The sequence below is a fragment of the Vespa velutina genome, chromosome 7, assembly GCF_912470025.1.
Source record: "Vespa velutina chromosome 7, iVesVel2.1, whole genome shotgun sequence".
Taxonomy (NCBI): domain Eukaryota; kingdom Metazoa; phylum Arthropoda; class Insecta; order Hymenoptera; family Vespidae; genus Vespa; species Vespa velutina.
This window is the reverse complement of record NC_062194.1, coordinates 3,206,172-3,228,671: the sequence shown is the minus strand read 5'-3', so window position 1 is coordinate 3,228,671 and position 22,500 is coordinate 3,206,172. Positions and strand designations below refer to the sequence as shown.

General features: G+C 29.4%; 3 protein-coding genes and 1 long non-coding RNA gene across 10 annotated transcripts in view; 2 read left to right on the top strand and 2 right to left on the bottom strand.

The window, feature by feature from the left end:
• Nucleotides 1–7,839, bottom strand: part of LOC124950532 (calcium-binding mitochondrial carrier protein Aralar1) — a 29,385-nt gene extending 21,546 nt beyond the window's left edge. For 2 of the 3 annotated variants that reach the window (XM_047497352.1, XM_047497355.1), the window contains exon 1: nucleotides 7,620–7,839. In XM_047497352.1, coding sequence (XP_047353308.1) covers nucleotides 7,620–7,661 — 42 coding nt within the window. In that variant the 5' untranslated portion in view covers nucleotides 7,662–7,839. Of the gene's footprint in view, nucleotides 1–7,615 lie in introns of all 3 variants that reach the window. The other variant, XM_047497357.1, reaches the window with a different exon arrangement.
• On the bottom strand, nucleotides 3,847–5,769 carry LOC124950534. The gene is made up of 2 exons (XR_007101395.1): nucleotides 5,469–5,769; nucleotides 3,847–4,848 (listed from the first exon to the last, which is right to left on the bottom strand). It is a non-coding gene; the product is annotated as an uncharacterized LOC124950534 (long non-coding RNA).
• Nucleotides 7,840–8,600: 761 nt separating the features above from the next.
• On the top strand, nucleotides 8,601–17,876 carry LOC124950530 (protein transport protein Sec24C). 3 transcript variants are annotated; one of them, XM_047497348.1, is made up of 15 exons: nucleotides 8,601–8,784; nucleotides 11,701–13,310; nucleotides 13,395–13,511; nucleotides 13,583–13,762; nucleotides 13,837–14,032; nucleotides 14,116–14,231; nucleotides 14,349–14,759; nucleotides 14,833–14,959; nucleotides 15,038–15,198; nucleotides 15,268–15,447; nucleotides 15,537–15,738; nucleotides 15,917–16,111; nucleotides 16,209–16,400; nucleotides 16,519–16,712; nucleotides 16,835–17,876. In XM_047497348.1, the coding sequence occupies exons 2-15, from the start codon at nucleotides 11,754–11,756 to the stop codon at nucleotides 16,976–16,978; spliced, it is 3,972 nt and encodes a 1,323-aa protein (XP_047353304.1). In that variant the 5' UTR covers nucleotides 8,601–8,784; nucleotides 11,701–11,753; the 3' UTR covers nucleotides 16,979–17,876. The 3 variants fall into 3 exon arrangements, with proteins under 3 accessions (XP_047353304.1, XP_047353303.1, XP_047353302.1); XM_047497347.1 differs by lacking the exon at nucleotides 8,601–8,784 and adding an exon at nucleotides 11,353–11,502; XM_047497346.1 differs by lacking the exon at nucleotides 8,601–8,784 and adding an exon at nucleotides 11,374–11,561.
• Nucleotides 17,877–18,081: 205 nt separating this feature from the next.
• LOC124950531 (heparan-alpha-glucosaminide N-acetyltransferase-like) overlaps nucleotides 18,082–22,500 on the top strand; it is a 4,464-nt gene continuing 45 nt past the window's right edge. The window contains exons 1-11 of one of the 3 annotated variants that reach the window (XM_047497349.1): nucleotides 18,083–18,566; nucleotides 19,579–19,719; nucleotides 19,926–20,056; nucleotides 20,186–20,301; nucleotides 20,422–20,587; nucleotides 20,668–20,872; nucleotides 21,006–21,173; nucleotides 21,268–21,389; nucleotides 21,457–21,626; nucleotides 21,733–22,017; nucleotides 22,131–22,500. The exon at nucleotides 22,131–22,500 is cut by the window's right edge and continues 44 nt beyond it. In XM_047497349.1, the coding sequence (XP_047353305.1) occupies nucleotides 19,603–19,719; nucleotides 19,926–20,056; nucleotides 20,186–20,301; nucleotides 20,422–20,587; nucleotides 20,668–20,872; nucleotides 21,006–21,173; nucleotides 21,268–21,389; nucleotides 21,457–21,626; nucleotides 21,733–22,017; nucleotides 22,131–22,312 (1,662 nt within the window). In that variant the 5' untranslated portion in view covers nucleotides 18,083–18,566; nucleotides 19,579–19,602 and the 3' untranslated portion in view covers nucleotides 22,313–22,500. Of the gene's footprint in view, nucleotides 18,567–19,578; nucleotides 19,720–19,925; nucleotides 20,057–20,185; nucleotides 20,302–20,421; nucleotides 20,588–20,667; nucleotides 20,873–21,005; nucleotides 21,174–21,267; nucleotides 21,390–21,456; nucleotides 21,627–21,732; nucleotides 22,018–22,130 lie in introns of all 3 variants that reach the window. The other 2 variants (XM_047497350.1, XM_047497351.1) reach the window with 2 other exon arrangements.

The following is a 22,500-nucleotide window of genomic DNA, read 5'->3' as shown; positions in this document are numbered from 1 at the left end:
GATTAGATGTTTATTTGTCCTTCAATTGATCGTGGAACTCGTCGTCTATCTTTGTTTAATATTAAAAATATACGTATACGCAAGTGATTTCATCTACATTCTCTCTCTTTTTTTTGTTTTTTTGTTTTTTATGATTTATTATAACGATGTCAGTTGAAATGACTCACGACAGTTCTCTCTCTTTCTCTTTGTTTTCAAGAAAAAATAGAAAAAAAAAATAATAACACACACACACACAAATGCTTACGTATTTTTGTTCGACGTTAATATTACGGAGTTATGATTTATTGTGTAAATTTTTTTTGTTCGTAATATTTTATCATATATAGTGATATCAGCGTCAACGTATAAAATGAGTCGTAGAGAATATTTAATAATAATAATAATAATAATAATAATAATAATAATAATAATAATAATAATAATAATAATAATAATAATAATAAAGAAAAAAAGGAAAAAGAAAAATGAAAGAATGTTTCTTCGTCGAATACCATTAATGTATTTGCTGTAACATCGATTACATCTCAATGAAATTAATCTACCAGTCATTTAAAGCCGATTTGAATTTTCTCTATACGAAGAACGTCACAGACACCGACATGTAATGGAAATGATGCTGACGATGAGTGTTACTACGAGATAGAGGTATTAAGTGACAGAATGGAGAAAGGCAAGCTAAAACGTAACGCGATATATTTTCGTTCATGCATAACTATTTTCAACATCTTTATACATATATATATTTATATATAAAGTTTGAATAAAACTAAAATAAAAGAAACAAGATATGCAATTACACGTTTTTCGAATATGAAAGAACAACGAAATAACAAGTAAATATAATATCGTAGATATATTATCGAGAATAAATATAAAAGTCGATCATATTCATGTGACTTTTTTTTTTATCGAACACTGGAAAAAGTAATAATCGTCTTGCGATAACGAGACTCGAGTCGAGATAGAAAAAAAAAAAAAAAAAGAAAAAAAAAGGAATAAAAATAAAATACTAATATCAAATTAAATTTTATAACCAATAATACCTTCGTATGTTCAATTATAAGGAATGATATAATTAATTATTATAAAATATATTATTGAATTAAAAGGACGATATTTAAAAGTAATTATCGTTATCGATAATATCAATAAAATAATATTGCTTAAAGAACAATATAATAATAATAAAAAAAAAAAAAAAAGAAATAATAATAATAATAATATTAACAACAATAATAATAATCATATCAAAGACATAAGTAGATAATAGAATAATAATAATTATTATTATTATTATTATTTTGAAGACTATTGTAATGAAGACATAAGATAATTGACAAAAAAAAAAAAAAAGCAAAAAAGCAAAAAAGAAAAAGAAAAAAAGAAGAAAGAAAAAAAATTGTCCATTATAATGCACGTAAGTATATAGATGCATACATACACACATCGCATTCTTGGCGTTAACATTACCACGGTATTACGTCTTTAAAGTCATTATTTTCTTTGAATCGTTGATAACGCAATCGATATGACTGTTATTACAAAATCAAGAACAAGCGATAAGAAACCTCACCGGAGTCGAATAACGAAAGGAACGTAATTGTGACGGGTATGTTTCTTTGACGATTTCAAAATGAATAACAAAAAGGGGAAAAGAAAAAGTAACGATTAGGTTTCCCTTGTATAATGCAACACCTTTTTTACAAACATTGATAAGCATTTGGAAACTGGAGTACAATATTGAAAAAGTTCCTTTCTTTCGCGTACATAAGAAAATACATAATCAATGTTAGAAAAAGAAGTTCATTGTTTCTAATCAATCATCGACGAATGATCACGTTTTGCGTGCGTAAAAAAAGAAAAAAAAAGAGAAAAAAAAAGAAGAAAGAAAGAAAAAAAAAAGAAAAAAGAAAAAACTTCAAATGATGAAAATGTGAAATTTTCTCATCTTATTCATCAATGAGTTTATCTCTAATGCAAATTGAATGACAACAATCAAAACAATTAATTGGGAATAATATCGAATAAAAAGTTTTCATTTCATGAAAAGGGACAAAAAAAAAAACAAAAAATTATACGACAAAACGTCAATGAATATTGAAGATAAATACAAGTTGAAAAAAAAAAAAAAAGAAATGATAAAATAACAAAATATGAAATAAATTAACTATATTTCCCAATTAATACATCTTCTTTTTTTATTTTCTTCTGACAAATATTTCTTCTCGTAGACATAATATTTCTTCTCGTTAACATAATAATTATGTTAAAATCCTTGGAGAAGTAATACCGAGCGACAAGACGAATTGCATTTCGAAGTGTTATATGCGTATACGTTTAAAAATTATAATGTACTTTCGAAGAACTCAATTATCTGCGGCTTTGAAAAAAAAAAAGAGAAAAAAGAAAAAAAGCAAAGAAAAAAAAGGGAAAAAAGTAGAGGGGGAGGGTGGAAAAAAAGAAGAAAAAGTAGACAGAAAAGAGAGGAAAGACAAAAAAGGATAAACGAAGGAAAAAAGGAAAGAAAAAAATTTATTAACAAATACGAACGTGATCGTTACTGTTTATTCTTTAAATTAAAGCGACAGAGAAGAAACATATTGCATCGAATATCTCGTTAACGTAAATTAATTGTGAATGTATTCGTCTACAAGATGACCTATGAATTCTACGATAAATATATACTAAAGAGCTTATCTTCTTCCCGTCTTTTGTTCGTCGAAACGATAGATAACTACACGAATGTGCGCAATGTTTCTCCAAAGTGGATTGTAAAAGGAGGGATTGTTATCGATATAGGAAGGAGCCATTAAAAATTTGTAGGATAAGGCGCTGTTTAGGAAGATTTCAATGGGGCCAAAGAAAATTTATTTTTACTCGATATCACATTGATTTATTTAAGAACTTACTTGTTTATACGAGTGTATACATACATACATATATATATATATATATATATATATATATATATATATATATATATATGAATGTATGTATGTATGTATATAAGTTAGTTATATACTCGACAACGGCCAAGGTTGAACACTATATACATAGATATACATATATATCTACTCGTATAATCATTTGGATCGATCGTCTCTCTGCATTTTTGTCCCCTTCTTTCCGTCTTCTAGTTTCTCTCTCCCTCCCCCCCTCTCTCTTTCTCTCTCTCTCTCTCTCTACTGAAAAATCTTTACGTATAATTACCCGTATTTGACGTGTAATAATTATTAAAAAATATAATATTAGAATCGAATAATCTTTGGAATAATTTCATTCATTGAATTTACTCACTATCGTTATCATCTAATTTACAAATATGTAAGTACGTATTTATACGTACCTATGTATATATTTGATATTTTATTTTATTTTATTTTTTTTTTTTAGTTTCATGCTTCCTTATATTTTTTCTATATACCTTTTCCTCATATATATATATATAAATAGTATTATAATAGTATTATAAATAATATATAGATTTTTTTCAATTTTTTTTTTTTTTTACGTTACATACATTGTTTCTTTTTTTTTTTTTTGGCATCAATTCCATTTAACCCTTTCTCTTCAAACATGATCGCTTTCTGGACAATAACGATATCTAATAATATCGTTATTGTGAAAGGATAAAAGTTATGAGAATCATTCTATCGGAAATTATCTATCGATGATTAATTTCGTTTATGAAACGAAAGGTCGCAAGGGTAAACAGTCCGAATACGAAGATAGGAAATTCGTTGGAATTACAAGGTCGAACAAGGAGTGGATGGGAATGGAAGGCTTGTAGAAGGGTAGAGAAAGAGAAAAACGATAGAAAGTAGGCGTTGAACTTGAACAATGTAAAATTCCCATCGATATTTATCAAAGATACAACCTACAAAGCTTGTGTTTAGAATTAAACGAGTCAAGCATGTAAAATCGAATTCTTGTTCCGTACATATTCTATATACCAATACACATTTGATTATTATTGACCATGAAATGATCAAGTATAATGCAACATAGTTCGCAATACTATTACGAATTAAATATTCATAATTATGTATTCTACAAGATGATCTTATAATAACGTGGGTATAAACGAGGCATGATCTTTTTAGGGGACAAAAAAAGAAAGTTAAAAGAAGATAAAAATAAAAATAAAAATAAAAATAAATAAAAAAACAATAGAAACCGGAGAATAAGATTTTTCTTCTTTTTTTTTTTTTGTTCCATAATAAACGTCTCTTCAGAAAATCAATTGCAATTATTGGCAGAGTAGTATACTTGTACGTATTACGTAACTAAATGCGCCAATATTATGGCACCATTTTGATTTCTTATCAACTGATTTCCTACATATATAGTGATGCCAAATAATCCTCGTTTCTCTTTAGAATAATTCTTATATATTATTCAAATATATTACAGGAATAATCTTTTCCTTTTTTTTTCCTCAACCGCTTTTACCATTGTCTTCTTGTTTTACAAAAAAAAAAAAATTATGATTTAAAAAATTATAAATGATAAATAAATAACTCGATGATTTTTGCAAAATTAATTGTTTCATTGTATGAAAGAATTTTAAATATTCGTTTCTCCAAGAGATGTTATCTTTCATCATCACGAATCGATAATAATCAGTAATGTTGCAGAACGAAGAATCTAATAAGAAAATAATTGAGTTCTTGGGTAGTAAAAGTCAAACAGCATCGTTCTAAATTAATAACGTGAACGATATACAAAAGAAAAAGAGAGAGAGAGAGAGAGAGAGAGAGAGAGAGAGAGAGAGAGAGAGAGAGAGAGAGAGAGAGAGAGAGAGAGAGAGAGAGAGAAAGATAAAAGGTTGCACCTTTCTTCATCCTACGGAAAGGTAAAATGGATAAATTTTTGTTCGTTTCGCCGAGAATACAAAAGGGTAAAGTTTATCGTTCAAGTAACGATAGGTAACCCGATTTTTTTTATTGTTATAAAAATTAAAAAAAAAAAAAAGAAGAAGAAAAAAAGAACCGCGAACACTCAAACACGCCCGCAGCAGTCAGCAAATATTTCAAGGAAATTTTTCGTGTTCTTTTTTTTTTTTCTTCTTTTATTTTTTCGATCGTTCATCATGACGAAAACCGTTTAGAGAATTTAAAAAAAGAAAAAAGAAAAAAAAAAAACAAAAAAGAAAACAAAAAAGAAACACAGAAAAACAGAAAAATAGAAAAACAGAAAAAAGAGAAAATAAATTTCTTTTTATTTGTTTATTTTTTTTTTCCCCTTTTCTTTTTTCGCTGGATTGGAACGAGTTTTTCTTGTTACGAAAGAGCATGAAAAAAAAAAAAAAAAAAAAAAAAAAAAAAAAAAAAAAAATAAATGGGTGAACGATTAACGTTCTACTCGAAAATACGACGACTCGTTTTCATATCGTTGGCAACGATTCTGCTTATCCTAGCATATGCATACCTACATATGTAATCTACCATACAGCCAGTACTTACTTATGTACCTAATATTCTGCAATATGTGGGACAGAAATTGCAGCAATGTCATTCATTAATCATTTCCTTCGTTAATTAATACTCTTTAACAGACGTTACAATTGTTCAGAATTGTTTCATCACGAACAGTAAGATGAACAGGTAGATATCCATAGAATCAAAAGATGGATTTTAACGTATCATTGTCTCCCATTGTAATCTCCTTATAGTCGTAAGAGTCTAATAATGCTTTATCACAGATATATATAAACTTAACTATAAATTTTATATACGTATATGTATATACATATATTTTTTTTTTTTTTATTTGTATATTATATTTACAAAATATTCTAATATTACTTTTATAATATAAATATATTATAACATTTATATTTATTATAATATATATATATATATATATATATATATATATATAATATTATATAAGTGTGTGATGCATTGAAAAAAAAAAAAAAAATAATAAAAAATAAAAAATAAAAAAAGAAATAATTTCCGCTATGATTATTAAATTGGATACATGCACCTAGCAAACATATAAATATATATATATATATATATATAAATATATATATATATATATATGTATATACATATATATAGAAGTTTATGAACGAAAATAAATTTCTAAAAAAGAAAATAAGAAAAAAAAAAAAAAAAAAAAAATAAATTTTCCCTATAAATAAACAAAACGCGTCTCTCCGTGTGTACACATACTCGTATTGATATCAAAACATTTAAATGGTAACTGCTCGAAAGAAATTCGATCATTGTCTTTGAAGTATCCCACGTAATACGTAATAAAGAGGGATAAAAGAGGAAAGAAAAGAGAGAAAGACAAAAAAAAGGAAGTAAGTATGTACATACATACATACATACATACATACATACATACATACATACATACATACATACATACATACATACATACATACATACATACATACATACATACATACATACATACATACATACATACATGCATACACACATATGTATATACATATATATATATACATACATACATATATATACATACATACACATATATACATACGGAAGAAAACGTATTACACGATGTAAGAGGAAAGTAACGAGATCAAGAGCGTGAGGGTTGCGGCTCACATCAGTCCCGGTGACCTCGAAACCAAACCGGCCTCTCGCACAAACATATACACTCATATACAAAAGCATAAAATGTAGACACCCGGACGTACACGCACACATACAGAGAAAAAGAAAGAAAGAGAGACAGAGAGAGAGAGAGAGAGAGAGAGAAAGAGAGGGAGAGAAAGAAGGAAGGAAAGAGAAAGAGAGAGAAGGAAGGAAAGAGAGAGAGAGAGAGATAGATACATATACATAACAGAACACACATACACCGAGGAATCCAAAGAGACTTCAGGATCGATATTTGCTCCGCCATTCGTAGACGTACAACTCGATGCAGATGTCACTCAACCAGTCGCGCTCGCGCCTCCTCCAAAATCTCTTCTCAAAATTTTTCTCTATCTCTAAATCTTTATAATCTTTCTTTTTTCTTTCGTATCTATCTCTATCTCTTATTTCTTTCTTCTTTTCCCTCTCCCTCTCTCTCTCTCTCTCTCTCTCTCTTTCTTTTTTTTTCCCCCCTTTCCTCATATCTTTCTCATCGTTAATTACTTTAGCCTATCTCTGTTTACAAGAAAAACCACACCTTTACGTTCGATCAATTATAACGTAACGAACAATTCGAACATAATCGTTTATTTATTCGAAATGATGATACAAATAAAATGTATATATATATATATACATTTTTTAAAAAGGATAAAACAATTATTTTCATTTTAAATGTTCCTCTTCACATACATATATATATGTGCGTGTATATGTTAAAAGGAAGGAAGGAAAGAGGGACAAAAAAGAGAGAAAGAGAAAGTGAGAGAGAGAGAGAGAGAGAGAAAGGAATAATAAGATAAAACGTTAAAATAATATAAAAAGGACGAGTAAATGGGCGGTGGGGGATGAAAGGGTCAGGAACGACGCGCTTAACAACAACGTCGTCGTCTTCGTCTTTGTCGTCGTCATCGTAGTCGTCATCGTACTCGTCATCGTACTCGTCATCGTCCTATAAAACGAGAAGGGAAATAAGACATAACAAAACTTACCCACCTCTTGGCAGGATGCTCGAACGACAAGCGAGTCCTTCAACATTCCCAGGAGGAAGTTTTACCTCGAATCTTCTTCGCACGATTTATCTAACTATCTCTCTTCCTCTCTCTCTTTCTCTTTCTCTTTTCTTTCTCTCTTTCTCTCTCTCTATCTCTCTCACTCTCTCTCTCTCTCTCTTTCTCTCTTTCTTTCTTTCTTTCAAACGTTGGAGAAAGAAAAAAGGAGGGTTGAGAGTTTCTCGATAAACGATAATAGATTCTCTCTTTCTATCTTCTTTTTCTTTTTCTTCTCTCTCTCTCTCTCTCTCTCTCTCTCTCTCTCTCTCTCTCTCCCTCTCTCTCTCTTCCTCTTTTTTTTTTCTACTTCTTCCTCGATGAGAAAGCACCGAATATCTTAACACCACACTTTTCTCACACTTTTTATATTATTTACTTATTTACTTATTTTACTCTTCTCTCTTCCCTTTCTTTTTCAATTCTTCGATATCGTATAATATATATATATATATATATATATATATATATATGTTTTTTTTTTAATTCTTTCTTTTGATATATATATATATATATATATATTAGTAGGCACTTTTCTACCGTGTCGTCTCGATCGAGGGGAAAAAAAGAAACGTAACGTTCGGTTTCGAAGGTGCCCGCGAGCAGAGGAGAATGAAAACGATCCCTCCGCCGTGAGAGTTGCGACGCGATTTACGAGGAAAGACGCTCGCACCTGCACCTTGAAAAAAAAAACACCGTTTACGAAACGGATGCTGCCATACTACTGGACGAAAACCGACGTACAGCGCCATCTACGTTGGTAACTCTGGCTCGTCAAACTAGATACATACGACGCTCTCGTTACAATTACATACACCTTGATATACAAGTGTCCTGCAAAGAGTTCACGTCTCAGAGATCATTTTGAAAGTTTTTCTTTCAAATGAAAAAGGCTTAAAGTAATTTTTCATTCATATCATATATATATATATATATATATATGTATATATATAAGGGCATATTGCGTGAAAGAATTTCGTAAAAAAAAAAAAAAGAAAAAAAGAAAAAAAGAAATCAACGCCATGTACTCTTTACACGTGTTTATTTGAAGAATGACTAAACTGATCTGTTTCGAAAGTTTCCAGCCAGTTTCCACTATAAATCTTTTAAAGGTCAGTGAGAGTTTACATTCATATAATATTACGCAGTATTATTATCATTATTTCAGTTTTTGATCGACCACTTTTTTTATAAGCTTAATATGATTCGTACGATATCCGTTGAAGTATACGTCAAGATTGTGATAAAATTATCGATAAAAGGAATGTCGTCGTTTCGTGAAATTCCTTCGACATTGTCTATCAGGGAAAAGTACAGTAAACGATATAATTAAAAGATATCGTGATGGATATGATGTAGAAGATCAATCGCGAAGCGGAAGGCATCGTAAGATAAGGAAAAAAATTTGATAATGTAATAAAATGAAAGTCAATTGTGAATTCCAAGAAGACGACTGTCGATATCGTTTAGCAGAATTACGAGAAAAAAATATTACTGATGTTAGTTAGATGTATAGTAACAAGAAGATTACATGATGTCAAACTTTTTGTTAGTAGTAAAAAATCATTAATCATTGAGAGAAATAAAATATTTTGATTAATGTTTATCCAAAAAAAAAAAAAAAAAAAAAAAAAAATAATGTATTATGAATGGATTATTGAAAGTTCGAGAATTGTTCTTTTTTACGGACAAATCTAAATTTGAAATATCGTTTGAAAGTGATGGAAAACATTATGTGAGACATCCGATTGAGGCAAGAAATAATGTCAGATATTAAAATTGGCAATTATTGAACATAATGGAAAATGCATTATGGTATAGGGAATCTTCCTTAGCTCAAGGAATTGAGTCCTCTTATAAAAATTGAGAATATCACGAATTGGAACGTCTTAAATGAGAAGATTTTTAAAAACTAAAATGACTTTTTCAATCAGCTGATATTCAATGCAAATTGAATATATTTCAGGAGAGATGAAACTTTCAATGAAAATATATAAAAATTCTAATAAGGTAGTATCATTTTAAAATTTAATATATAAATTGAATAAAATACAAGACGATTATATTAATCGGTTAATTGTCAATTTATGTTTTTTTTTTTTTTTTTTTTTATCATTGTACTGTGTTGTTATTGCTGCGAAACTCTTAAATTTGATATTAATTATAATACGTTAAGTAATAAGAAAAAAAGATATTAATTATAATATGTTAAGTAATATATAAAAAGGATGAGGAAATTTTTAATGTATTAATTCTTTAAATAAACACGTGTGAAGAATAATTAATATTGATTTTCTTTTTTATAATGTTCTTTAACGTAACATGCCCTTACATACGATATTAATAAAAATTTCTTAAGGAATTTTCTTTTGAAAGAAAAATTGTAAGAACCATTCGATTGAGAGAACTTTTGCATATCATTGTGTATATCATTTTCACACGAGACATCGTTCATTTTTCGACATCTTAAAAGCTTCAATTTTTTTTGAAAATTTCATCTTTAATATCTATAATCGATTTACAGCAAATGTGAACACTTTTTTGTTTTCTTTTTTTGTTCTTTTTCATATTTCTTTTTTATAATATATAAATATATATATATATATATATATATATATATATATATATATATAAATTGTCGTAGATTTATCGTTCAGAATTAATACGACGTATAATATTTTTTTTTCTCGTTTTATTCCGATATTTTCAAGATGCAAAATAAAGGGACTTCGTAATGTATTACACAAAGAAATCATAAATATATTTGCGTAATAAATTTTTAACATTGTTAGATGTTAATTAAATTGTCGATTTTTTCTAATGCATTCACGACGATTCGAGAAAATATTCAAAGATAAAAGTTTTAATGCGTGAGAAAATGCGATCAGTTCATCATCCATCTCCACCTATCAAACCTATCCTGACTGGTCATACGAAGTCAATATTTTGTTTGTCGAGTATACGACAAATGAACGTTTTATTAATAGCAAGACAAAGTCTAAATTAAACAATGTGATTGTCTTGTAATTACTCGATTAAATTTATTTTTTATTTAAATAAAGATAGAGTAAAAGAGAGAGAGAGAGAGAGAGAGAGAAAGAGAGCATCTTATCGACAAGACCATTGTTTTTGTTTTTTCTACGTACGAAGACAACAACTTAAACGTCAAATCGACGTGATAAGTTTGTCAAATAATTAAATTAGAACAAAAGGAAATAGTTCTAACGATCAAGGTTAGACAATCATTGAGTCATCTTGTCACGAGGGACATAAAAATAAACGAATACGTTTGATAATAAAACAGTAACGATGTCGTCATTATAAAACATTCCTTCAATTTTTGATTATTCATCGAACTACAAAAAATTTATCTAGATTGAATTATGTTAAACATAATTGAAATTTTAATAATAATAAAAATCGTCAAGATAATAAGAGAAAAGTGTAATGTGTACGATTTTCAAATAGCGCGCCAAAAGGAGTTGCTAACTAATCAATCGTACAACGAGTCCGTTGACGTTAGTGTTACTATAAAAAATAATTATGAGCATATTTATAGAATAAGCGATTTACTATAAATATTTTAAATGGACAATAATTGATATTACGCATGATGTTCGATGCGACGAGTTTAATTGGTTAAAATCCGTTTGTATCGCCCCAATTTTTATTATGACGTGTCTGGTCAACGTGCCGCCAGGCGCATGCGCAGTGCCACCTTACGTGGCATCGGCAGCAGTTGCTCTTGCAGATGAGTGAATGTTCTTCGTTTAAGTGTAAACATTTGTGAAGATATTAAGTTTTGTTATGATTTAAATGCGTTTAATCACGTAAGTGGGCATTTAGAAACTTAAAACATTCGATAATACTCTCGTTCTTCTGATCGCTCGTAAGTAGGAGTTTCAGTAACGTAATGGCATGTTTCCCCCATTCGCTTTTTTAGGTGTACAATATTTAATGCGAGTCATATTGAATTGTAATAGTATATATATGTGACATCTAAGTTATGTATGCCTTTGATGTCGCAGGTATTCGCAAGACGTAACTAACGTAACGTATAGGTTATATCGCAACGTGAGAAATGTCTGGACCATCCATTAAAGGGCAGCAGTATCCCCCAATGCCGGGACCACCAAATCCAGGACATCATTATTCTGAACCTCCTAATATAAATGCACCACCTTTATCTGGCCAACCAAACATGTTTCCACCACCATTGCCGAATCAACAAAATTTTGTCAAATCACCACCTTCAATGATGGGACAACAGAATTTTTCTGGTTTACAATCGTCTGGATATCAAATGCAATCTAATACTCAACCTCCAATGACAAATACGTCTGGACCACCCAAACATCCTATGTATTCTATTCCACCTACTAATCATGGACAATTATCAAATTCTCCTGTTCCAAATCAGCTTCCGCAATATCCAAATCCCATATCACATAATAATCAAAATATGCTATCTAATCCTTCAGCTTCGATGCCACTCAATAGTCAAAATATAATGCCTAATACGGCAGCGTCAATGCCACCTAGCAGTCAAAATTCAATGTCCAATGTTTTGCCTCATATGCCACCTAGTAGTCAAAGCCCAATATCTAATCTTCCAGGAAAAATGCCACCTAGTAGTCAAAATGTTATGTCAAATACGGCAGCACAAATGCCACCAAATAATCAAAGCTCTATGTCTAGTACATTGCCTCAAATTCCACCTGGTACTCAAAATATGATTTCTAATACCATGGCACAAATGCCACCAAATAATCAAAATTTGATAAACGCTTCGGCTCATATGTCACCTAGTTCACAAAACATGTCTAATGCTACAGCTCAAATGCCACCTAGTTCTCAGAACATGATGTCTAATACTGCTCCTCAAATCCCACCTAGTTCACAAAATTTTATGTCTAATTCTGGTGCTGAAATGCAACCCAGACCGCAGAACATGATGTCTAATACTGCTCCTCAAATGCCACCTAGTTCACAAAATTTTATGTCTAATTCTGGTACTGAAATGCAACCCAGACCACAGAGCATGATGTCTAATGCTGCTCCCCAAATGCCACCTACTTCACAAAATCTTATGTCTAATTCTGGAGCTGAAATGCAACCCAGATCACAAAGTATGATGCCTAATGTTGCAGGTCAAATGCCACCTAGACCGCAAAATATATCTAATACTTCGGCTCATATGCCACCTAACTCGCAAAATATGATGTCTAGTAACCTTTTGGCTCAGATGCCACCTAGCTCACAAAATATGTCTAATACATCGGCTCAAATGCCACCTAGCTCACAGAGTATGATGTCTAACACTATGACACAAATGCCACCTAGCTCTCAAAATATAATGTCCAATGCTCCACCTCCAATGCCATCAAGTTCTCAGAACATGATGCCCAATGCTTTGGCTCCAAACCAACCTCCTATGTATCCTGTAGAACAGAGTGGACAAAGTCATATACCACCTTTACCTGGTTACCCTTTATCTCAACCGGGACGACAATATCCTCCTGCTCCTCCAGTGTCTGGGCAACCCATGACAAATCCTGGTCTTAATCGTCCAATGCCTCCACCTATGACAAATTATCAACAAGGAGGTTATTCTCAACCAGGATATCACAATCAGATGGTAAACATTGATTACAATAGACTGTCAATATACTTTTATGTTCATAAACTTTCATTGTATACTTAACAAGTTATTTTTTGTCAGGATATGTATGGAAATCAAAGAAGTCCTTATTATAGTAGTCTATCTACAGAAAATTATCAGTCAGGCATGCAATCTCAACCAGCGAAACGTTTGGATCCTGAACAAATGCCCAGTCCAGTAAGATATTATCAACATTTTTGCTGAACATTTCAAGTGGATATAATTTTAATAAATATTTAACTTTATAGATACAAGTTATGCAAGATGATCAATGTACAAAAGGTGGTGTGTTTGCTACAAATCAAATAGGATTAGTTCCACCATTGGTAACTACAAAGTTTGTAACACAGGATCAAGGAAATGCATCCCCTAGATATATTAGATCCACAATGTATACTGTTCCTACTACAGCAGATGTTTTAAAACAAGTAAATATAATTCGATTAAAAAAAAATTTAAATATATCTATTATAGTATTATTAAAATAAATTTAATTTTGTAGACTAGGGTTCCTTTTGCTTTAATATTAAATCCAATGGCATGTGCTGAAGAAGGAGAATATGAACCGCCAGTTGTAGATATGGGAGAAATTGGCCCAGTTCGTTGTGTACGTTGTAAAGCATATATGAGTCCATTTATGCAATTTATTGATGCTGGACGTAGATTTCAATGCATGTTTTGTAAAGCTACAACGGAAGGTAAAATGCGTTGATAAAACTATTAAAATAGACCATTCGATTATGTTAATAAAATCTAATAAATATTACTTTTCGAATACCAGTACCAGCAGAATATTTTCAACATTTGGATCATAGAGGCCAACGTATGGATCGTTATGAAAGACCAGAATTAATGTTGGGAACTTACGAATATATTGCTACGAAAGAATATTGCAGAGTAAGGAAAAAAAAAATATATATATATATAATTGAATTTGAGATGAATTTTTATTTTGTATTATTTTTGTGTTACTAATAATTATTGTCTTTTTTGCTTTTTGTTTTTTTTGTTTAGAACAATGTTTTCCCCAAACCACCTGCAATTATATTTGTCATTGACGTTTCGTACAACACAATTAAATCTGGTTTAGTAAATTTATTATGCGCGGAAATGAAATCCATAATAAAACATTTGCCAGTTGACGTTGATCAAACAAAATCAAATATGAAAGTGGGTTTCGTAACGTACAATAACACAGTACATTTTTACAATGTTAATCCTTGCCTTACTCAACCACAAATGATGGTTGTGGGTGATGTGCAAGATGTATTTATGCCTCTCCTCGATGGATTTTTATGCGACATCAAAGAAAGCGAGACAGTTATCGATAGCCTGATGGCACAGATACCTGCAATGTTTGCAGATACACGTGAAACAGAAACTATTTTGGCTCCTGCTATACAAGCTGGACTTGAAGCATTAAAGGTATCTATTAAAGTATTTATTTATTTATTTTTTTTTTTTTTTTCTTAAATTTAATTTTTATACTTCATTATAGGCTTCAGATTGCACAGGAAAGTTAATAGTATTTCATTCGTCTTTGCCTATTGCCGAAGCTCCAGGAAAATTGAAAAATCGTGACGATCGCAAATTACTTGGTACTGATAAAGAAAAATCAGTGTTAGGTATGTGTATATGTATATAAATTCTCGTAAATAATTTTATAATAAAATATTAATGTTTTATATTTGTTTCTTTCATAGCTCCACAAAATAACGTTTATAACAATTTAGGACAAGAATGTGTCGATGCAGGATGTAGCGTTGATCTTTTTATTTTTAACAATTCGTATGTGGATATTGCGACTATAGGTCAAATATGTCGGCTAACTGGAGGTGAAGTTTATAAATATACATACTTTCAAGTAAGTTACAGTTTATACAAAAAATCCAATTACAAATAACATTGCAAATAGCACTCACTTATGAATTAGGCTGATGTTGATGGTGACAGATTGGTATCGGATGTTATTACTAATATCAGTAGACCAATTGCATTCGATGCACGTATGCGTTTACGTACTTCTACCGGTGTTAGAGCAACAGATTTCTATGGACATTTCTTTATGGCAAATACCACGGAAATGGAATTAGCTAGTATAGATTCTAATAAGGTAAGGATTAGAGGAAATAAATTGTTTATGATAAATTATGTAAATGGATAATATTTGAATTTTTGAGTTTATTTCATTAAAATGTTTAGGCTGTTGCCGTTGAAATTAAACACGACGATAAATTGACGGAAGACGAAGGTGTATATATACAAGCTGCTTTATTATATACCTCTTGCGGAGGAATTAGGCGATTACGTATTTTAAATCTCAGTTTGAAGACCTCTTCGCAAATGGCCGAGTTATATCGTACTTGCGATTTAGATGCTATTGTTAATTATTTCTCCAAACAATGTAAGAGTTTTAACGTTAACTTTAATTTGTAATTTTTCCGGGTGAAAATGAAAAAGAAAAGGAGGGTGGGGAGGAGGAGAAGGAGGAAGAAACTTCTTTCTATCGCGATTATTAATAATTTCGTTTGGTATGCGTTTTTTTTTTTTTCTTTTTTTTTTTTTCCTTTTCTTTTTTTCAGGTGTGTTTAAATTAATCGAATCAACGCCAAGAGCCGTAAAAGATAACTTAATCATAAGATGTGCGAACATACTTGCGGCTTATAGGAAAAATTGCGCGTCTGCGTCGAATGCCGGTCAATTGATATTACCGGAATGTATGAAGTTGCTTCCGTTATATGTTAATTGCATATTGAAAAGCGATGCAATTACTGGTGGTAAGTTTATTTGAATTTTGTATTTTAAATATATAATAAATAATTTTTTTATAAAACGTCTTAATAAATTTACACATATTTACACGTATAATTTCAGGCTCGGATATGACAATAGATGATAGATCATTTGTTATGCAAGCGGTTGCTACAATGCCTATTTCAACATCCATTGTTTATATGTATCCCAGATTACTTCCTTTACATGATGTTGATCCAGATAGCACAGATTTACCTCAGATGTTACGTTGTTCTATTGACAAATTTACAGAAGACGGAGCTTATTTACTTGGTACGTATAACGAACAAAATTTTTTTTTTATTTGAACTTTTTTTTTTATATCTGCGACTTGTTAAAATAATATGTTTTTTTTATGTTCTTTTTTTTTTTTTCTTTTCTTTTTTTGCAGAAAACAGTGTGCATATGTTCTTATGGTTAGGTGTAGCACTTTCACCGCAATGGGTGAAAGCAGTCTTTGACGTACCTTCGGTAATTAAGGTCGATACTGATCGCACTACACTGCCAATATTAGATAATACATTAAATAAAAGAATAAGAGAAATTATTGATCAAGTACGAACCGAGAGACATCGTTGCATGAGGGTGAGTTGACATTTAAAAAATATATTTTAATAAAATCTGTAAGATATATTTTTTTTTTTTTTCTTTTTCTTTTTCTTTCATTTCTCTTTTACTTATTATATTTACTGATTTAATTGTTATAGTTAACGATAGTAAGACAGAGGGAAAAGTTGGAAATGGTATTACGTCATTTCTTAATAGAGGACAGAGGAAACGATGGTAGTCCAAGTTACGTTGATTTCCTTTGCCATATGCACAAAGAAATACGAGAGATTCTTAAGCCGTAAATCGATTTTTTTGAAAAATGGATTGTATATGTTCTATTCGAAAACTTATATAGTTCCGCGTCCAACTGTGATTCTTGTCATAATATTTTTTTTGTGCCAAGGATCGGTCACGAAATAATTATGGGATTTGATGAAGAATTAGTGAGAAACGTGGTATTGTATAGGTGCAATCGTGTGTGTTATGAAAAAAGAAAGAAAGAGAAAAAAAGTGCAAAGTGAAAAATTCATTAATAATATATATATATATATATATATATATATATATATATATATATATATATATATATATATATTATATATATATACATATACCTATAATACATATTGAGAAGTGAGCGGATGGACTTATATATATAAATATTAAAGAAAAAAAAAATAAAAAAAAAAATAAAAAAAAAAAGAAAAAAAAAGAAGAAGAAGAAGAAGGAAAAGAAAACAAATAAATACAACTAATCATTCCGCATCAAAAGCCAGATATTTGCGTAACGAAAAAGAGGAACACAGACACGCTCATATTCACACAGTGATTTATACATGAGAGCAACTGTAAACCTAAAACTTGTATTATTATCGCGATATAACACTTTTATTTTATCTAGCTCATTATTATATATCGTTATTAATATACTAAATTAAATATTAAAATGTATTAAATCATTATAAATTTATATTGAAATCATAATATTGATTTTTGTGCTCTTAATTGAATAATGCGCGTATGAGAAACAGGATGATTCATTAAGAGGTAAGAGATTGATTTTAATACGAAGTTGATATTTTTCAGAAATGGAAGAAAATGAATGAAATCTTTTTTCATCTTCGCAGTTGTCTGTAAAGATGTTAATACAAAAATAAGTTAACACAAAAATAACGAAATAGATCCTCGTCTAATGCAATACTTAATATGTAATTGTTAATCTCTCCTTTCCCAATTGACATACATTTTAAATGTTCATGTATCTTTTTAATTTAAAGATATTAAATTTATCAGTAGTGTTTTTTCTTTTTCTATTTTTTTTTTCTGTTTCTTTTTCTGTTTTTTTTTTTTCTGTTTTTTTTCTGTTTTTTTCCTGTCTTTTTTTTTTTTTTTTTTTTTTTTTTTTTTTTTTTTTTAATAGACATTTTCAAGCCAAATAATTTTTTTTTTTTTTTAATTGACGTAAGAGCGCACATACTTGCTAGAAAAATTTTAATACTAAATGCCAACGAAAAGGTCAACCAGAATATTCGCACGATCGAGTGGCGCTCCCGTGATTGGTGAAACTGCAGTAATGCATTCCAATATACTAAAGTCGTTCAGTCGCTTTAGTTACTTTCAACGAATCAGATCGTATTGTCGTGAAATGTGATAATATTTATATCGTTATAAACATTTGCGTACATACACATTTTATTGCACTTTTATCTATGTACATATATATATGTATATATAGATAAGTTGATATTTATAAAAAAAAAAAAGAAAAGAAAATTAAAGAAATTTTTATATTTATAGTGAAGGTATTAAATATTATGACGAATAATTAAAAGTGAATATCGGCTTATTGACAAACATTGTTTTCTTAATGTATACAATATCTCAAAATAGGTAAGTTAATTTTTTATTATAAAATTTTTTTTTCAATTGAATAATGCACTTATGAAAATTATATTTATATTGATATATATGCATATATAAAATAATATATATTTCATTAATTTTCATAGAATAATCATAGGGAAGATAATAAAAATACTATTATTATTTTATTCATTCGAAAATAATTATATCGATGATAATTACCTTGTCGTATTCTCAAATTAATTTCATATATCGTATGTTTATCATCTTTTCAAATCAATCGTACATTCGATAATCGTTTTATTCGATAAGTCATAATCTCTATTATGATAATCATATGGTCAGATAATAATAGAAAAGATACAAATTAAATGAGATTTTTTATTAAAAATATATTTGTCAATTCATTTATTACAATTATATATTTAATCAAGCAAGAAGCTATTGTACGATATAATTAAGATGCATCGTAAAAATATGCATCTTTTAAGCCGATTTATAAATCTGGGTTACAAGTACTTTCATGTTTATACGGTTTGTCTGCATCGGAATGTACGTTTTCTACTTACTCAGGAAAAGCCGGAATAACTTGAAACAGTTAAGAAGATTAAAACGTTGAAATAGTTTGCCTAATTAAGAACAGATACCGTAAAAGGATCAAGGATCTATTGATACATATTTATCCAGTGTAATATCGTTTCATTGGATTCGTCGTTGATCGATTCGTTCATAATGTAAAGATTACAAATATAAAATAATAATATAGTAATAGCCTGCGATATTTTCTGTTTAGTTTTTGATTAACTATCGTTCGACTACAAAACAAAAACAAAAAAAAATATATATATATATATATATATATATATCGATGATACTGTATCTAAAATCTTGATGATAAGACTGCTATGTTCTGTTCCACTTTCTCTGTGTCGGTCAACAGAGATTCGTTATATACATATACATATATATATATATATATATATATATATATATATGTGTATGAAATTTTATGGAATTAAGAAAATATTTTTATTTTTAGCTGAAATATCGAATAAAAAGGAAAATGTTCGAGCAGCCGTGTTTTTACAATGACTTAAAGTACGACGAAGCTTGTGTTAAATTAAGAAATGAAGATAAATCGAATGCATGGCTTTATGCACTTTCATCCGATTGCGTTTCGGTAGGTTTTAATTAAACAATTATTATTGATAAAATTAATTAATGAACGAATCGATATTATCAAATTATTATTATTTTAATTTTATTCTTTATATTTTATTTTCATTTTTGTTTGGGTTTTTTACTTTTTGTTATTTTTTTAGTTTTTCATTTATTTATTTATTTGTTTTTTTTTTTTTTTATTAAATTCTCCTTTCTTCTTTCTAGTGTCCATACGGTCGGATATCTTCGATTTCAACCGCGAATTATAGCGTGAAATTTAATACTGCCAGATCTATGAAATGGGCGGTACTGAACGTCGATGGTTCTAACGAATATATATCTGCTAAAAATATCAGGTATTAAACACGTGTTTCTATAAATCTTGAAATGATACAGGATATAATTTTGTTCGGCCATTTTATACCTTTTTCTTTTTTCTTTCTTCTCTTATATTTTTCTTTCTTCTCTTTTTCTTTTACTTTTAGTAAAGCGATATGCAAACTTTCTCCAAATTTAGGAGAATACGGCAGTTATGAATTATTAATTCGAAACGATAGTTGTTTCCTTAATACACTGATACGACCGACCAATTCTTACATCAGTGAGTTTTACTTTTTTCCTTTGATATATTTTGAAATTGTTAATTTTTATTTATATATATATATATATAAAAAGAAAAGAAAGAGAAAATTATATTAAGAAGATTTCTCTTTTACCGTAGCTCTCCTCATTGTTTTTGGTATAATAATATGCTTTCTAATTGGGATATCATTGTCGCGACAAATATGGCAATTGATTCAAGAAAAATGTATGAAACATGCCAATGATCAATTAGCTAACGATCCTACCAAGAAACGACGAGTTAAATCCATTGACACATTTAGGGGGTAATAATAATAAGCTGTTTAATTAGAGACATTTGAAATAAATTAAATTAATCGTAATTATAATTTCGAATACCATATAGGATTAGCATTGTGTTTATGATATTTGTTAATAACGGTGCCGGAGGATATTATCTATTGGAACACGCAACTTGGAATGGTTTATTGATAGGAGATTTGGTCTTTCCGTGTTTCATGTGGATTATGGGAGTTTGTATTCCTATAGCAATATCCTCGCAATTATCACGTGGCATTTTAAAATTAGAAATGTTTTTTGGAATTCTTAAGGTAAGATAGAATTAATACAAATTATAATAACGTGATTAGAATTTCTTTTGTTTCTATTTTTCTTTTCTTTTCTTTTCGTTTTTTGTTTTGTTTTTTCTTTTCTTTTTTTTTTTTTTTTTTTTTTTTTTAACAGAGAAGTATCTTGCTATTTCTTATTGGCGTTGCATTGAACACTCTTGCCAGTATGCCGCAGCTGGAAAACATACGAATATTCGGTGTATTGCAAAGATTTGGTGTTGCTTATCTTGTAGTTGCATTGATGTTTTTATTTCTAACACCGAGAAAACCTAAAAAAATTCAGGTGAGCTATATCGTGTAATATTGAAAAAATCTCTATGGATAAAATTTGAACGAATAATATGATTTATGCACGATTAATGATGCACTTCTTTCAGAGTCTAATGCATCAACGATTAAAGGATATATCAATTTTATTGCCACAATGGATTATAGTTTTATGCATCGTCGTTGTTCATTGCTTGTTAACGTTCAAACTTTCCGTACCAGGTTGTCCCACGTATGTACGTATGATTTCGATCGATTTCAAATTATTATAGAAAATCAAATAAGTGACATTATCACAGAGGCTATCTCGGTCCTGGTGGACGTCACGAAGATGGTAAATACTTTAATTGTACCGGTGGTGCTGCTGGATATATCGACGATCTGATCCTAACACCTAATCATGTTTTTCAAAATCTATTGATAATCACGATTTATGGATCTAAACCTTTCGATCCTGAGGGAATTTTAGGTAAATAAAGAATTAAAAAAAATAAAAAAAAAAAAAAAAAAAAAAAAAGAAAAAAAGAAGAAATGGAAAGCTTACTTTTAAAAGAGATAACCTTTTATTATTTTAGGTTGCATGACAACAATATTCCAAGTATTTCTTGGAGTCCAGGCGGGAGAGATTTTATTGTGCTATAAGGATTGGAAGGACAGGGTCGTAAGGTGGCTCCTATGGGCAGTATTTTTAGCTATCATAGGATTTCTTGCCCATGTTTACGTCATACCTGTTAATAAAAATTTATGGTCGTTATCATTTGCATTGGTAACGACCGCTTTTGCTCTTGGTCTTTTATCAGCTTGTTACTTACTAGTGGACGTTGCAAGAATATGGAGAGGTGGACCATTTCGAATACCTGGTAGGTAATTAAAGTAATTGAAAAAAAAAAAAAAAAAAAAAAAAATCACATTTTTCTCTTTTTTCTTTCTTTCTTCTTTGAATAAAATTTCTTTAACTTTTGATCGATTTTAGGAATGAACGCTCTACTTATGTACATCGGTCATCAATTATGCTATCAAATCTTTCCATTTCATTGGCGTATCGGTAATATGCAAAGTCGTACTTTGGTATTGGTAGAAGCCATTTGGAGTGTTGTCCTATGGACAATCATAGCTTACATAATGCATCGTAAGCGAATATACATTACATTGTGATCTAACGTTATTTTGTCAGAATATTTATTTGGATTTGGGATATAAATCGATCTTTTCGGCTTGATAAATAATTTATTTTACACGACTTACATTAAGTAACATAATGACAGTGTGCGTGAGGTAATCGTTATTACCAACGTATACTTTAATACGAATTTATATTAAGTACATTGTTTCTTTTATTGTAT